Source organism: Mauremys reevesii, linkage group 25 (assembly GCF_016161935.1).
Source record: "Mauremys reevesii isolate NIE-2019 linkage group 25, ASM1616193v1, whole genome shotgun sequence".
Taxonomy (NCBI): domain Eukaryota; kingdom Metazoa; phylum Chordata; order Testudines; family Geoemydidae; genus Mauremys; species Mauremys reevesii.
Genome location: NC_052647.1, coordinates 16,475,465 through 16,492,863, shown reverse-complemented (window position 1 = coordinate 16,492,863; position 17,399 = coordinate 16,475,465). Strand labels below are relative to the sequence as shown.

The window sequence follows — 17,399 nt, the reverse complement described above, 5'->3', positions numbered from 1 at the left end:
CTATCTAATCCCCCTTGCTCCCTGTCCCCTGACTGTCACCCCTGACCCCTATCCACCCCCACCCCTGACAGTCCCCCAGGACTCCCACACCTATCCAACGCCCCATTCCCCATCCCTTGACCACCCCCTCAGAACCCCCACCCATCCAATCCCTCCTGCTTCTTGTACCCTGACCATCCCCTCCCAGGACCCCCGCCCTTAACTGCCCCCCATGACTCCACCCCCAATCCAACCCCCCCGCTCCCTGTCCCCTGACTCCCTCGACCCCTATCCACACCCCCACCCCTGACAGGCCCCCCTGGGACTCTCACGCCTATCCAACCCCCCCGCGTTCCCTGTCCCCTGACCACCCCTCCCCCAGAACCTCCACCCCTTCCAACCAACCCCTGCTCCCTGTCCCCTGACTGCCCCCGGGACCACTGCCCCTTATCCAACCCTCTCCCTCCCTGCCCCCTTACCATGCGGCTCAGAGCAGCGGTGGGCCAGCCACACCGCCACGCTGCCCGGCAGGAGCATGCAGCCCCCCTGCCTAGAGCGCTGGCGGCTCAGCGAGCTGAGGCTGCGGGGCAGGGGGACTAGCCTCCCGGCCCGGAGCTCAAGGGCCAGGCAGGATGGGCCTGCGGGCCGGATGTGACCCATGGGCCGTAGTTTGCTCACCTCCGGGATAGGGCCATCAAGGGCTGTTTGCCAAGATGGCGTGGGACGCAACCCCATGCACCGGGTGTCCCTGAATCGGGTAGGGCACTAACCTGGGGTTTGGGGAAAACCGGTTCAGTTCCCTTCTTCACCCCCAACTCCCTGTGTACCCTTGGGCATCACAGTAAAACTTTGAAAGGAGCCAAAGTCCCATTTTCAGATAGGGATTTAGGAGCCTACGTCTTACTGAACAATGGTAGAATTTAGGCTCCCAAATCACCTAGACACTTCTGAAAATTAGTTTTTCCGTCCCTCTGTTCCCTGTCTGTAATAATCCTTCCTCACCTCCCAGGACTCTGGCGAGGATAAATATATTTAAGACTGCGTGGTCCGTTCAGCTGATCATAATGAGGATCTTGTAAGTACCTAAGATCGGTAGATCTGTCCTAGCGGTGATACTCGGACTGAGACTTGCAAGCCACAAGCGGCTCTTTAATGCATCTCCTGCGGCTCTTTGTAGCGCATGATACTAAAACACTGTGTGATTTAATTGTTAACCAATCTCAGTAATTAACCAGTTAGGATGTTTTTACTGTGGTATTAATCAACTGCCGTTGATAAAAGAATAGTACCTGCTCAGTCATTTTGCAGTGAGACGTGTGTGCACGTGTGTATCTGTGTATGTGTCCGTGCACGTGTGTATCTATACACACACTAAATATTGCCTGTCATACCGTTTAATCGGGACTAGATAATACTATAGTAAATGAAACAATGAATTCACACTGTGGTGGCTCTTGTGGGTAATTTGGCGCCTTGAACCCCTGGGGTGAGTCTCACTGTGCTATCGTGTTTCTAATGCACCCTCTGGATGATATGTCAGTGCTAAGGAAGGTGAAGAGGTGACTGGCTTGTGGTTTTTAAGTGCCTACATGGGGAGAAGAGATCTGATAGCAGAGGGCTCTTTAATCTATCAGGCAAAGCTCCAATGACTAGAAGTTAAAGCCAGACAAATTTACACTAGAAATTCCGCATTTTTTAACCCTGAAGGTAATTAACCGTTGGAACAGCTCACCAATGGTTTCTCCATCACTGGAAATCTTTCACTCAAGCCTGGCTGCCTTTCTAAAAGCTGCTGTCTAGTTCCTCCTCGTGTTATTGGCTCCAGCGCAGGGGTCACCGGGTAAAATTCTCCTGCCTGGATTGTGCAGGAGTCAGACAAGATGATCTCTTCTGGCTTTAATCTCTCTGAATCGTGGCATATAAAGTTATCCATGCAACAGAACCGTGTTTTTAAAAATGACGTTTAATAGGTGAAATATAGCGAGCTTTAAATGTTTAGATATCATGAAGAAATTGGATACATTTCTACCCAGGTAGAGCGGGTCTGTCACACGCTATCATGCAGTGGCCTTCCATTTCGTTAGAATCGTAGAATCATAGAATATCAGGGTTGGAAGGGACCTCAGGAGGGATCTAGTCCCACCCCCTGCTCAAAGCAGGACCAATCCCCAACTAAATCACCCCAGCCAGGGCTGTGTCAAGCCGGGCCTTAAACACCTCTAAGGAAGGAGATTCCACCCCCTCCCTAGGGAACCCATCCCAGTTCCTCACCACTAGCAAAGATGACAGACAAAGGCGAGTCTATGAACCGTTCCTGGGGAGCTCAGGACTGGCTCTCTGGACCTCATCATTGGCGAGCGGCTGCCATCCCGTTAATGTGTCCGTGGTGGTGGTAATAGTCTGGATTACCACGGCACAGAGTCACACAGCCTAGCTCCAGTCGTGGGCCGGGAGCGACCTGTATGTGTTGTGCAAACGCAGCCGTGTCCGCCCCAAAGAGCCGACAGTCTGTGCTGCTGTTTTACATTGTACAAGTTGTTAAACTTTGCACAGCAGGAGGAGGGGAACGGGCACAAGTCGCTTCTCTTTAAAGGGTCGGTGCCTTTTCCCCGTAGCTGTTGCATGCAAGGCCTTGGTGGAGGTGAATGGGCGCGTTTTGCAGGCAAATACGGATATACGTAGGCAGCAAGGTGTGGGCTGGAAGCCAGCGAAAGGCCCGCCGGGAGCGAGAATGGTACTGCACTGGCTGGTTGTGTGTCTGGCCTGCTGCCGTGTGGGAGAGCCGATTCCTGCGCCCCAGGCTGGGGACGGAGGAGCAGGAGTGACCCATGTCCCTTTGCGGGACCACTACAGAGCAGCATGGAGGCATTCCAAGGGGAGCGCTGAGCGGGGGGAAAGGGGATACAGACTCCACCGCCGTCGTAATCTGTCGCAATGTCGTGAAATGTCACATGGTCTGTTTGTGAGGTCTTGAGGGGTGGGGCAGGGCGGGCGAGAGACCTCCTGATGAGGCTAATTATTCGCTATGGAAACCCCTTCATCTTGCAAATCCACAGGCCCCTGCCCTTTGCCTCCCATTTGAACAAGGAGGCAAAGGGACACGGAGTGTCTCCTTAAGCAAGGTATGTATCGCCCGAAAGCCCCGGAATGAATGCAGTGCACTGCCTCCGAGAAGCAGGGCTGGTCCCACCCGCTTCTCTTGTCTTCTAGGATTCGTTCTTTCAGCCCCTGGGCAGGGCCGTCCCTAGGGGTGGTGGGGCCTGGGACAAATCAGCCTGTATGGACTCGCCCCCCCACGACCTTAACATTTTTTATACAGGTGAAATCTGGTGTGGGGAGGGGACGATGGAGAGTCCCAGGCACCTGTACTAGGGGCTAGGGAGCCCCCTGTGCTGGGGGGATCCGGGGGGAAAGGCAGTGGATGGGATCAGCCTGGCGCGGGCGTGTTCTGGCAGCGTGGCCGGTGCGGCAGCGGTGATGGGCGACACCGGGAGCCGGCGAGGCAGGCTGGGGTTGCCGCGGCCAGAGGCTGAGCCCAAGCCCCATGATGCCGAGCAAGAAAAAGAAATGCACCGCGCGCTTCCAGCCAGTGAGTGTGGGTCCGACCCCCGCTGCTGGCACCAAGCCCCCCGAACCCCTAACCACACCCCCCGGGCCGGCCTGGCGTCCCCCACACAACACATGCACACTGAAGCACAGGGCCCCCCAAAGCGCGGGGCCCAGAGCGGTTACCCCGATTCGCCATACCCAAGGGACGGCTTTGCCTCTGGGAACATCCCGCCTCTCCTTTCCTTGCCCTAAGCACCCTTTCCCCAGATCCTGTCCAATTTGCTTTTCTGTATTTGTAACAGGCCAAGGCCGTGGATCAGTTGGTTCTTTGTGATTTATTAATTCCCAGTTACCTTCACGCCTTCCCCTCCCCATGTGCTTTAGCAGAATTCACTCAGGGCTGAACAGAGCTCTCCTGCCGGCCTCGTTAAACCACCCCCAACGAGGGGCGTTAGCGATGTCGGAAGCAGAGCTCTCCTGCCAACCCAGCGCTGTCCACACCAGCACTTTTGTCGGGGAAACGTAGGTCGGTCGGGGTGTGTGTGTTTTTTTCACATCTCTGACCAACAAAAGTGGTAATGTAGACAAAGCCTTAGGGGAAGACGTCTGTACAGTGGACTGCGGCCTGATTCCTCCCTGCTTCTTTCCCTCTGTGGTTGCAATATTGCTCTCCAAAAGCCGTTTCCTATTGGCGCTGACATGCTCTTTCCCTAGTGAAGGCTCCACCCTGCTTCGTGGCTCCCACTCCCTTTGGTTTCACCTTGCGAGGTCAGCCCCTCGTCTTTCTCGCCGGGTGCTGCGACTCGATCGATTTGTGCTCCGAAGGAAAAGAATTCCACCCCTTTTTTCTGACCTAGATCGTTCAACGGAAGAGGCAGCTTAACGCCTGGTCTCTTCCCGGTGTGGGATACCCGGAGCACATCGGCAAGCAAAAGGCAGGCGTCGCGGAAGAGCTGGTGGCAAAACATTGCTCGTTCCAACTCCTGCTTAGCTGGAGCTGGAGAGCAAAGCAGCCGGATTTGCGTTGAGGTCCCTGGGTAGCCAGAATAATCGATAGTAATAAACCAATGAGCATTTCTTTGAAAAATAGGACATCTCTTCCTCTCTGTTTCTTTAGCTAAATAGATTTGATACAGCAGCACGTCAGAGGCAAAATATCAGCTGCTCCCCACAGCATCTCATTTCTACCGTCCCTCCAAGCCTTCAGAGCCGTGGGTGGCAAGAAGAAAATGCCATCGGAAAGCAAAGTGTCTTGCCTTATTGCCAGGGGAAGAAATCTTTTGGGGGTCTGATTTAGGAAGCCAGCCACCCCTGGGACCAGCTGCCAGCAATGTATGGAGAGCCCGGTGGATGTTTAATTAGGTGGGATGTTGTCTTTGGTAATGACTATAGAGTGCTGGGTGCTGGAAGAGGAACGGTCCCCGCCTTTCTGCTTGATTTGGTCTTTGGGGATGTACTTCACCACGGCCGAGATGAGTTTGCTGCGGAAGTTCTTGCTCAGAAAGTTGTAGAGGATGGGGTTGGCCACGCAGTGGAACATGCTGAAACAGTCGATGATGTCGTAGAAGAAGTAGAGGAAGTTGGCAACGTTGCAGCTGTAAATGAAGTGGCTGCCGTCGAGGGTCAGGAGGGTCAGGGTGACGTGGTAGGGCAGCCAGCATACTAGGAACACGACGATGTAGGCGTAGATCAGGAGGCAGTGCTTCCTGCTTTCCGGCTTGGAGTGCTTGATGTACATGGCCGTCAGTATGTTAAAGACAGCGATGATGGAGAAGGGGATGAGGAACCCAATGATGGTGGTGGCTAAGCTGATGCCCAGGGCCCACTCATCATAGGTCTCGAAGGGGGCCAGGAAGATGCACATGGGCTCCACCGAGTCCACCAGCTGTGTGTGGGCCACCTCCAGGAAGGGGAGGAGGGCGGCGAAGAGCCAGATGCCGAAGCAGAGGAGGCGGCGTGCCCGGTGCTGGTGCTGCCGCCAGAAGCGGGATGACGTCGTCAGGGAGACGTAGCGGTCCACGCTGAGGCCGCTCAGGAAGAAGATGCTGCTGTACATGTTGGCGAAGTAGAAGTAGTGGGTGAAGCGGCACAGGAAGCTGCCCCAGAGCCAGGTGTAGTCGAGCATGGCCTCCAGCATCCAGATGGGCAGGGATAACAGCACCCCTAAGTCGGCGATGGCCATGTTCACGATGTAGAGGTTGACCAGGTTTTTGTTGCCCCAGGTGTGCCAGTTGACCCAGATGACGAGGATGTTTTCCACCAGCCCCACCACGAAGATGACCAAGTAGAGGATGAAGAGCATCACCCGCTTGATGTTCTCGTCCAGGTGGGTGTCGCAGAAGGTGAAGGTGTAGTTCAGGTATTGGAGCAGCTGGGTCCAGTTGTGGTAGTCCCCGAACTCGTTAAAGGGATCCGGCGTCTCAGCGGGGACCGTGGTCACCTCGGCCATTGTGGACGGTGAGCGGCTGGAAAGAAAGGGAAGGCGATTTAACTGCTGGGGTTTGGCCGCAGAACGACAAGTAGGGACATGCCGTGGGGATCCTTTCCAAAGCCCTCTCCGGGTCCCCAGAGCTCATCCCCTCCCTCCACACAAAGACACACACACACACACGTGCCCATATACACACGACAACCCTCCTCCACACATACATCCCCCACAAGCAGCCAGGGGTGGCTCTAGCCATTTCACCGCCCCAAGCACGGCGGCACGCCGCAGGGGGTGCTCTGCCGGTCGCCGGTCCCGCGGCTCCGGTGGACCTCCCACAGACGTGCCTGCGGATACTCCACCGAAGCCGCGGGACCAGCGGACCCTCCGCAGGCACGTCTGCGGGAGGTCCACCGGAGCCGCCTGCCGCCCTCCCGGCGACCGGCAGAGCGCCCCCCGCGGCATGCCGCCCCAAGCACGCGCTTGGCATGCTGGGGCCTGGAGCTGCCCCTGCAAGCAGCAATGTTTGCTTTGAAGAGCAGATCGCCCAACCTCTCCTGCTGTCCCCACTCAGTTGAATTATCTCCCGCAGAGGAGAACACCACTCCTGTGATTTACGGTACTGGGCCAGGCCGAAGGACATCCCAGGTTCTGCCCCCAATAGACTCGCTATTGATACATCTACACGGCAATAAACGACCCACGGCACAATGGCGGCTGGCCTGGGTCAACTGACTCAGGCTTGCGGGGCTCAGGATGTGGGGCTAAAACTTTCAGTGAAGGCCCTGGGGCGGGGGTTGGAGCCTGGGCTCTGAAACCCCACGAGGGGATGGGTCTTGCAGCCCCAGCTTCAGCCAGAGCACAAACGTCTACACGGCTATTTTTAGCCCCACAGCTCAAGCCCCAGAAACCCGAGTCAGTTGACCCCAGGCTCTGAGACTTGGTCCTGCTTTTTCTTGCAGGGTAGACGTCCCCTGTGAGCAGGTCACTCGTGGGCAGATTTTCAAGTGAGCTCAGCAAATTCTGTTTACTCGATCAAAGAGAAGATCCAGAAGTGACTGTGTCTAGGTACCTTCTCGGGGACAAAATCTGGGTACTGAAGGGCCCTTTAACCCAAGGGAGAAAGACAGAACAAGCCTCCGTAGCTGGAAATAAAGCCAGGCAAATTCCAATGAGAAATAAGACGGAAACTTTTTTAGCGTGAGGGTGATTAACCTTCGGAACAAACTCCCAAAGGAGGCGGTAGATGTCTGCGAATCTGGGCTGGATCCCCTTCTGTAGATGCTTTGGCTAAACTCGAGTCATTGGGCTCAAACTGGGTGAAATCCTCTAGCTCGGGCTACACAGGAGGTCGGACGAGATGTTCTAATGGGCCCTCCTGGCCTGAAACTCTAAGAAGCTATGAGAACCACCGTAATCAGGGTAAAAAGAACAGGAGAATTGTGGCACATTAGAGACTAACACATTTATCTGAGCATAAGCTTTCGTGGGCTACAGCCCACTTCATCGGATGCAGAGACTGGAACATATAGTCAGAAGGTATCTACATACAGAGAACATGAAAAAGTGGGAGTAGCCAGACCAACCCTAATTAATTGACAAGAAGGTCTCAGGCTTGAATAGAGACTGGGAATGGCTGGGCCATTACACACATTGAATCTATTTCCCCATGTTAAGTATCCTCACACCTTCTTGTCAAACTGTCTGAAATGGGCCATCTTGATTAGCACTACAAAAGGGTTTTTTTCCTCCTGCTGACAATAGCTCATCTTAATTAATTAGCCTCTTAGAGTTGGTAGGGCAACTCCCACCTTTTCATGTTCTCTGTATGTAGATATATCTCCTCACTGTATGTTCCATTCTGTGCATCTGATGAAGTGGGCTGTAGCCCACAAAAGCTTATGCTCAGATAAACGTGTTAGTCTCTAAGGTGCCACAAGCAGGGCCGGCTCCAGACCCCAGCGCGCCAAGCGCGTGCTTAGGGCGGCATGCCGCAGGGGGCGCTCTGCCGGGCGGCAGGCGGCTCCGGTGGACCTCCCGCGGCTCCAGTGGCGCATCCGCAGGCGTGCCTGTGGGAGGTCCACCGGAGCCGCGGGACCAGCGGACCCTCCGCAGGTACGTCTGTGGGAGATCCACCGGAGCCGCGGGACCGGCGACTGGCAGGGCGCCCCCGGCGGCATGCCGCCGTGCTTGGGGCGGTCAAATCGCTAGAGCCGCCTCTGCATGCAGGGAGGAAGGCTGCGTGAACACGATCGTCTGCAGCTCCCAGTGTTTGTTCCCGAGTCTAAACTGAAACCCTGGGAGCATCCTCGTTGTGAATTCACACGGAGGTGCCATCCCCAGTGCAGTCAGTGGGAAGCTCGGTAAATATTTGCCTGCTTTGAGATCCGCCGAGGACAAGTGCTATGTAACCCTGCAGCATATGCAGGAAAATGATTTCCACTCATATTAGCCCAAACCCGTAGCCAATCTCAGTGCTGTCAATCAGGGGTACGCAGAGTCTTCCAGGGGGTACATCACCTCATCTAGAGATTTGCCCACAGGCTACATAAAAAAGCACCAGCGAAGTCAGGACAAGCTAAAATTTCCTACAGACAATGACTTGTTTAGACTGTTCTATACGCTAGACCAGGGGTAGGCACCCTATGGCCCGGGTGCCGAAGCCGGCACGCGAGCTGATTCTCAGTGGCACTCACACTGCCCGGGTCCTGGCCACCGGGCCGGGGGGCTCTGCATTTTAATTTAATTTTAAACGAAGTTTCTTAAACATTTTAAAAACCTTATTTACTTTACATACAACAATAGTTTAGTTCTATATTATAGACGTATAGAAAGAGACCTTCTAAAAACGCTAAAATGTATGACCGGCACGCAGAGCCTTAAATCAGAGTGAATAAATGGAGACTCGGCCCAGCACTTCTGAAAGGTGGCCAACCCCTGCGGTAGACACTGAAATGTCAGTACAATGTTCATATTTCAGCTGATTTATAATTATACGGTGAAAATGAGCCATTTTTCAGTAACACTGCGGCTGTGACACTTCTGTATTTTTATAGCTGATTTTGTGCGCAAGTCGTTTTTAAGCAAGGTGAGACTTTGGGGTCCACAAGACACATCAGACTCCTGAAAGGGGGGACAGTCGTCTGGAAAGGTTGGGAGCCACTGGCTTAAAGAACTGCTGGGCCAGATCTTTAGCTGGTGGAAACTGGTGTAACTCCATTCACTTTAGCAGAGGCTCTGACCCTGTCTGCGTGGAGCCTGTCCTCATGTCCCAAAATCCGATCGCTGATTGAGCTTGGAGCCAGTGGCCATGGGGTCGGTATAAAACATTTAGCATGTTAAATACGCTCAAGATCACTCCAGCACCACTATATTCCTTGGGCCAGAGCAACAGATGTGCCATTCAACTCCCCCTTTCGCGGCTCCAACCGCTCTGTGCTATCGGAATCTCACCCCTGGGAGGGTCTTTGCTGTTCCACTTCCCACCGGGACCACAATCAGGCGTGGTAATTACAAATTGCAGAGAGAAATCAGCCGTGGTAATTACAAATTGCAGAGAGAAGCAACTGACCGTCACATCGCACTACCTCCAGAACCGCCGACTTATCCAAATCCCGGAGCGGCTGCGTCTCAGCGTGATGCCGTTGGAAGAACATGCAAGGTAAGAGGTTCCTCCCGGGAAAGCTTACAGAACACGCTACTCTAACTAGATAGTTATAGTGCCCTCCTCACCGTGAGCTTAGGAATGCAGGCAGCGTGGGGAAGCCGCATGCAGCCCAGAGTGTCAGAGTAGCAGCCGTGTTATCAGCAAAAACAACGAGGAGTCCTTGTGGCACCTTAGAGACTAACAGCTTTATTTGGGCATAAGCTTTTGTGGGCTTGAGCCCACTTAGGGTGACCAGATGTCCCGTTTTTAAAGGGACAGTCCCGTTTTGGGGGACTTTTTCTTATGTAGGCGCCTATTACCCCCACCTCCGTCCCGTTTTTTCACAGTTGCTGTCTGGTAACCCTAAGCCCACTTCATCAGATGCATGAAGTGAAAAATACAGGAGCAGGTATAAATACATGAAAGGACGGGGTTGCTTTCCCAAGGGTGAGGTCAGTCAGTGAAGGAGAACACTTCAGTCTCTCCGGTCACTCAGTAACAGACCTCACAGTGACAATTCTTCAACAAAAAAACTTCAAAAACAGACTCCAACGTGAAGCTGCAGAACTGGAATTAATTTGCAAACTAGATACCATCAGATTAGGCCTGAATAAAGACTGGGAGTGGCTGGGTCGTTACAAAACCTAAACTTAATTTCCCCAATACTAATTTCTCCCTACTGGTACTCACACCTTCCTGTCAACTGTCTGTAATGGGCCACTCTCTTACCACTTCCAAAGTCAGCTTTCCTCCCTTGGGATCCTGCTGTGAATTGATTTATCTCGTAAACTTGACCTCACGCTTGGTAAAGCAACCCCCGTCCTTTCGTGTATTTATACCTGCCCCTGTATTTTTCACTTCATGCATCTGATGAAGTGGGCTCTAGCCCAGGAAAGCTCATGCCCAAATAAATGTGTTAGTCTCTAAGGTGCCACAAGGCCTCCTCGTTGTTTTTGCAACCCAGAGGAACGCTCGGCAGCTTGGTAGTCGGCTGCAAAAGCATCCGTCGGTGCAGCAGGAGGACGACGGGGCCTGGTTGCTCTTTTCAGAATGTTTGGAGAAAGGAAAAGAAAGCGATTTGGGGGGACTCGTGCCTGCGGAAATCTAACCCCATTAACAGAGGTGGTTTGACGTGCAACCATCCTTTGGGCGCCGGGCGGTTGTTACTGCAAAGCCTGGCGCTTTGAATACGGTGGGGGAGGAGAGAGAGGTGGAAAGTAACAGGTACATGCTCACCTGCAATGGAAGGCTGAAGGTGTGCCCGGGTGGGTGGCAGAGGAGCAGCCGGTGCCCTGGTGCCTCCAGCTCTGTGGCTCAGGCGGATCTATGCTGTAGGGACCGTCGTTCCCAGAGTGAGCTCAGGGTGGGCTTGCTGGCTTCTTCCACCCACATCCCCCCACCCCTCGGAGCTCTCTTCCCTCCAGGAAACGCACATCGTCGCCTGATATCCTGCAAACCCAGCCCAGCGCAAGGCCGCATTGGATGTGATTCCTAATCCCTGGGATCTGGCTCAGCCAGAATGAAGATGGGTTTGGTCTCACTGCAGAGCTGGGGGCTGGGAGGGGAGGAAGATTTTGGGAACGGGTCAGATAGGACATGACAGTGGAGTAGGCCCGTGGGTGCATCTTTTCCAGGTTAATTTCCTTTGCACAGAGCAAGGCTCCAAAATCCATGGCCTGCCCCACTCAGCCTCCCAACCAGCTTTTGCCTGACCTGTTTGCTGAGACGGAGCCCACAGATTGCAGCAGAACTCGCAGCGGCTTAGCCATTCCCAGGCAGGGAGGAAAGCTGGCCTTCCTGGCTCTGGGTTAATCTGTGCCAATGAATCAAGATGGGTTAAGGCGGAGATGTTATTGACCCCTGCCGAAGGCCCCCCACTAGCTCCCGGAGTTGTGGGATGATGTCAGGACCTCAGCTTGCTTTTTTTTTAAATTGTTTCTAGCCCTCCAGGTTGCAATGAAAATCTCAGCGCTGTCACCTGAGAGTAACCGTTGCCTGAGTGTGCAGAGAGCCTGCGACAGTAGCGCCGAGAGGCAGGGTCTGCCCCACGTAGCTCAGTGGGGCATTGTTTCTAAGACCCACTTCTCTAGGCCAGAGACGGGGTGCTGAGGGAGAAGGTGGCCCCATGCCTCTCTGTGTTGGGAGGAAGGAACCCCGATCAGTGCCACACCAAGTGAGAGTGGGGCTAGGGAGACCTATAGCATTGTGTCTATAGGGGCCTGGATAGAGTTTGATCCATGGCTGGAATAAAGGAATCTGGGTCTGTCTATTCCTTCCCCACAGTAATAGCAAAGCCCCCCCAGAGCAAATCCCGAAACAAATCGGCCCCCCGCACGAGGAGGGGAAGCAGCATCCCCACATCACTGTAGCCAGTCTGCTCAGTAGTGCTGGAATCCTGCTGGGGAATCACGGGGACGTGGCTGCAGAAGCTACCAGACCATCCCCAAGCCCAACCCTGGTGAGCGACTCCCCAGTGTCTCAGTCTGGGAACGAGCCAGCTACAGAGACCTTGGCCCAGCACCTGTCTTCCAAAGGGTCTTGGAAATGTTACTAATCAGCGGCCTGGCTTGGGTGTGCAGAGGCCTTACAGCTCCGATCGCTTCCTCCACCACTAATGCAGCCTCCTCTGGGGCACGACGCAGCCTGGGCCACTTGGCTGCTTAGGACAGAAAGTGGAGAACAAACTACCCAGTTAAAACTTTGTGGGACTATCGCTGTGTGTTTGTGGAGCCAGCAGGACGCCCCCTTCTCAGCTGCGAGGTAATACAAATAATTGAAACATTTGGTCTTCTGCAGCTCTGTCCGTCTCCCGATCTCCCCGCACTTGGCAAGGAGGAATGCCGATAGCCCCGGGGGCTGGCAAGGAGGTAGGTACCCATCCGACGTCTGATCAACTAGTCCATCAGCCGAGTCTTATTGCAGACCAATTCCTCCAACCAAACCGCCGCCTGGCTGTGATACAGCTCCCGCGCAAGACCTGTTTGCTCTGCAGTTTTGGAGGGGAAGGGGAAGGGGGCTCTGGCACTGCTCCAGCCGTTGGCGGGGGGAGGCTGGGGGGCATTTTCAGAGAGAACATTTTGCATCGGGTGGTGAGCTGGAAAACAATTCCTGGAAATCTCCTTCTCAAAAGCAGGGAAGACACTGTGATCAACAATCAGCTCGGAAGGAAGGCCCAGCAGGAACAGGGAAGTGTAATGGCCCCTGTGTGTCAAGCCTCTAACAAAACAAACCTTAGAAAGCAGGTATCCCAGGGACCCTGCCCCGTGACTGCAGACAAGAACCCTTTGCCTCTGTTCTCTTCCCAAATGCAATGGGGCGCGTGTTGCTTTAGCAGCCCGTGGGTTACTGGCCTAGTGGATGAGGGGGAAGCGGTAGACATGATAGATCGTGATTTGAATAAGACTTTTGATGCAATTAGCAGAAGCGAACTAGGGAGCTGTGGTCTAGAGGAAAGTACGGCGAGGTGGGTGCACAAGCTGTGGAAAGACCGTACTCGGAGGGGAGTTCTCAAAGGGGGGCTATCAAACGGGGAGGACGTATCTAGCGGGGTCAGTCCTGGGGCTGGCACGATTCGGTATTTTCATGGGCGGAGAGCACGCTTCTGAAATGTGCAGCTAGGAGGGGTTGCGGACAGGATTAGAATTCAAAATGACCTCGAGAAACTGGAGAATTTGTCTGAAATCGCCAAGGTGAAATTCAGCGAAGAGGAGTGCAAAGCACTGCGCTTAGGGAATGACTGGCCCGGCTGAAAATAATCTAGGGGTTAGAGTGGATCACAAACTGAATATGAGCCGGCGACGTGATACATCATTCTGGGCTGTATTAACAGGAGGGTCGGAGGTAAGATGCCGGAGGTAATCGCCCCCATGCTACTCGGCACTGCTGAGGCCTTAGCTAGAGAGTTGTGATCAAAGGTTTAGAAAACCTGACTTAGGAGGAAGGTTAAAAAACTGGCCATGTTTAGTCTTGTGAAAAGCCTGAGGAGGGACCTGATAAGTCTTTGCATTTGTCCAGGGCTGTCATACCGAGGACGGTGATCAATTGTGTGTGTTTGCTGAAGGGAGGCCAAGAAGCAATGGGCTTCATCTGCAGCCAGGCAGCTCTAGGTTAGATACGAGGACAAACTTTCAAACTCTCAGGGTAGTTAAGCTCTGGAAGAGGCTTCGAAGGGAGGCGGTGGGATCCCCCCCCACAGGTCGGGCAAACAGCTGTCAGGGCAGGTCTAGGTTTACTGGGTCCTGCCTCAGCGCGGGAGGCTGGACTGGGTGGCCTCTCACGGTCCCGTCCAGCCCGACATTTCTGTGATTCTGTACCTGCCTCTAGCCTGCCAACGATCTGGTAGAGTTACGTGGAGAAACGAGTCAGTAACCAAGACAGATGCTATGGTCGTTCTAGCCCTTTGCCTTTCAGTGGCAGGACCTCTGACCGTTTTACAGACCTTTAGCTGGTCTTTGTGACCTCTGTGTCAGGCAGGGAGGTATTTTTCTAGCCATTTAACAGATCGGGAAACTGAGGCAGAGAGCGATGACATGAGACTCAACAAATCAATGGGAGAGCCAGGAAAGGAACCCAGGTGTCCTGATTCTTAGCATCTCTTGCCAGGAATCAAACCCCATCCCAACCTGCCAGGGACTGAACCTAAGGGTGCTCTGCACCCTGCAGAATCAGGCCCCGTTGGTGACGTTTCCTATAACTCTTCCTCTGCGTCTCAGAGCCCAGGTCAGCTGATTCGGGCTCTGAGACCCTCCCGCCTCGTGGGGTCTCCGAGACTGGGGTCTCAGGGCCCAGGCACTAGCCCAGATGGCTCCACCGCCCGACAGGCCAGAGTCAGCTGAGCCAGGCCAGGCCACTCTGCAGGTCCTTTATGGCAGTCTGAACGTGATCTAGGAGACTGAGCGGGGCAGAACTCGCCCCCTTCGTCCACTAAGAAACAGGCTTTTCCGCCGGCACGTGGGTCTCACCGAGGCACCCGGCCGACACGCCCCTTGGCAGGGGGCAGCATGGGTATTGCTGGGCTGGGGTCTGCAGGGAAACAGGTCATGCTTTGTAGTAAGGCCCCAGTTAATAACCGCGGGAGAGTTGCTTGAATAAACCGTCAATTGTTACAAAGTCCAGCGGGGGAATAGGTTGCTTGTTATGACCAGGGCTTGTAGCCGTCTGCACCTCCGACGGACGTGCATCTAATGCACACTACATCCATCCATCCATCTGCATACACGCCACATGGCGTAAAGACGACCACTCAAGGTCTCTATGATTCGATAGCTGTCTACACCTTCTACTGATGTGCTCCTAATGCGTGCTGCTGCATCGGGGCGGGCAAGCCACATCTGGGTACGGAAATCGCATGGTGGGCCATGAATGCCCATGAAATTGGGGGTTGGGGTGCGGGAGGGGGTGAGAGCTCCAGGGTGGGGCCAGAAATGAGTTCAGGGTGTGGGAGGGGGCTCCGGACTAGGGCAGGGGGCTGGGGAGGGGTGAGGGCTCCAGCTGGGGATGAGGGGTTTGGGGTGCAGGGGGGTGCTCTGGGCTGGGACCGAGGGGCTCAGGGAGCAGGAAGGGGATCAGGGTTGGGGTGCAGGAAGGGGTCAGGGGTTGTGCTTAACTCAAGCAGCACCCGGAAGCAGCGGCATGTCCCCACTCCAGCTCCTACACAGAGGCACAGCCAGGCAGCTCTCCACGCTGCCCCGTCCGCAGGCACCACCCCTGCAGCTCCTATTGGCCACGGTTCCTGGCCAATGGGAGCTGTGGGGGCGGCGCTTGGGACAGGGGCAGTGTGCAGGGTCCCCTGACTGCCCCCATGTGTAGGAGCCGGAGCGGGGACATGCCACTGCTTCCGGGAGCCGTGCGGAGCTGGGCGAGCCCTGGACCCCGCTCCCCAGCAGGAGCTCGAGGACCGGATGTGGGCCCCGGGCCGTAGTCTGCCCACCCCTGTGCTACATACGTGTCTCTGCATGCAAACCACATGGCTTATCGCTGTTTGCAACAGCTGGGTTCCTAACACGTACCACGTACACACATACGACCCGTCCACGGCACCTTCTTCGGGTGCGTGCTGCCACGTGCCTATAACCTGCGTAGAACAGCTGTTAGCCCGTTACAAACTGGCCCTTCATAAAAGCATGTCCTAAGCCCTTCCCGATCCTGTCGCCAGGCTGCTCTCAAGCGCCCCCCCCTCCCCCTCTCTGGGGGGTCTAGTTTTCCTCTTTGTTTGGAGGAGATAAATGGAAAAGGGCATTTCCGCTCCGGACACTGCTGCTCTGATTGGAGTCGGGGCCACTCGAGGCTCCCGCCGGATCACGGGTTCCGTAAAGGGCCTCCCGGAAGGCAACAGGGAAAGGCTGATAAGGGGCACTCATTAGGGTGGCCTCGTTTTCCCCCCTGCCCGTCAGCACTTTATAGCCCAGTGTCTCTGCCAACCTCCCTGCTCAGCACAGCCCCAGCCTGCCCTTGGCCTGGGGGCAGTTTGATCGTCGCCAAGGCCACGTCGCGTTTGCAGGCCTGGGGGGGTGACGGCCAGGCTGGGAACGGGACAGAGCCAGCCTCCCGTAGGGGCATTTGAAACTGTCTTAACATTGTAAGCGGACACTTTACATGCCCGGGGGGGGGGGGTTCCTGCAGGTGAGGGGCCGGCAGGTGATTGTGTCTCTCTGCCTTAGGCAGCAGCCTGCGTCGCGGCTCTCTGCCTTGTGGCCCTTGCGCGTGTCGTTCCGAAGGCTGAGAACTAGTGTTACGGGGCCCTGGTCCAGCCAGATGATATTTATGTTTTTAATCATGAGATGTCCATGTCTGAGGCTCGCTTGCTTGAGTTTTTGCAAAACTGTCACAGAGATTGAAGTCACTAGAGGAGGTTTTGGGTGTGAAATTTGAGGATAAATTGAACGAATTAAAGTGTACATTAACATTTCCAATTAATTGAAAAGAAGAACGTAGAGCATCACAGTAACCATTATCCAGGTTTCTGATGTTTTAAAAACAACCTGTCGCGATAATCGGAAGTTACCTCTTAAACCGGCGACTAAAGGTAAGCCGGGTGATTACCAATATTTAAAAAGGGTCAGTCTATTTAAAAATCTAAACCAGGCAAGTACAGTACTACAAAAAAATTAAAGGAAAAAATAGTAAAGAAAGAAATAAAGAATAAGAAACAAAGAACAAGGTTTCTGTAAACAAAAACAAGGGTGTAATAAAAATCTATTAGAGTTCTCTGAATCTAATAAACACATGGACGGGCCAAGGATATAAACATGGACACAGTGGGATCCAAGGGACATAATTTACCTCACAAGGTCCTCTACAAAGGCTAAGCTGTCATCTCTACATCAGGAAACAGGTTTCATGGAAAGTTTCATGGATGAGAACTGAGGGAGGGAAGTAAAGGGTAGGAGGGAAGGTAGAATTCTCAGAATGGAGAGGGGGTAACTAGGGGTGTTCCCAAAGGTTCCTTTCCTAGGATCCTATTCAAGGTATTATTCAATTTATTCATAAATGATCTGGAGAAAGTGAGGTGGCAAAGTGTGTAGATGATACTAAAAAACTCACTACTACTAAGACTAAACAGATTGAAAAAGAACTTCAAAAAAGAAAAACAAACTTCAAAGAACTTCAAAAAAAATGGCAAAAAAAATGGCAAATGAAAAAAAATAATAAATGTAAGTAATAAAAATAAAAATAAAAATACCCATACATACATACAACATGGGCTAATCTAGCTGAGTCAGGAAAAGGGAAATAGGAAAGGAGAGTTGGAGTTGGAGTGTTCTCTGAGTGAAGATGTCTGAGTGTGCAGAAGCAAAAGAA

The 17,399-nt window shown here is 53.8% G+C and overlaps 1 protein-coding gene across 2 annotated transcripts; it reads right to left on the bottom strand.

Annotated features, from left to right (window-relative positions):
• Window positions 1–3,811: 3,811 nt before the first annotated feature.
• GPR182 (G protein-coupled receptor 182) lies at window positions 3,812–11,392 on the bottom strand. Of its 2 annotated transcripts, none has more exons than XM_039514570.1 (2): window positions 10,836–11,392; window positions 3,812–5,993 (listed from the first exon to the last, which is right to left on the bottom strand). In XM_039514570.1, exon 2 carries the CDS (start codon window positions 5,975–5,977, stop codon window positions 4,883–4,885), a length of 1,095 nt encoding a protein of 364 aa, XP_039370504.1. In that variant the 5' UTR covers window positions 5,978–5,993; window positions 10,836–11,392; the 3' UTR covers window positions 3,812–4,882. The 2 variants fall into 2 exon arrangements, with proteins under 2 accessions (XP_039370504.1, XP_039370505.1); XM_039514571.1 differs by lacking the exon at window positions 10,836–11,392 and adding an exon at window positions 9,525–9,724.
• Window positions 11,393–17,399: the final 6,007 nt, after the last annotated feature.

Bases quoted from the DNA above. Each gene is read 5' to 3' on its own strand.
- GPR182 (XM_039514570.1), bottom strand. From the start codon at position 5,977: ATGGCCGAGGTGACCACGGTCCCCGCTGAGACGCCGGATCCCTTTAAC.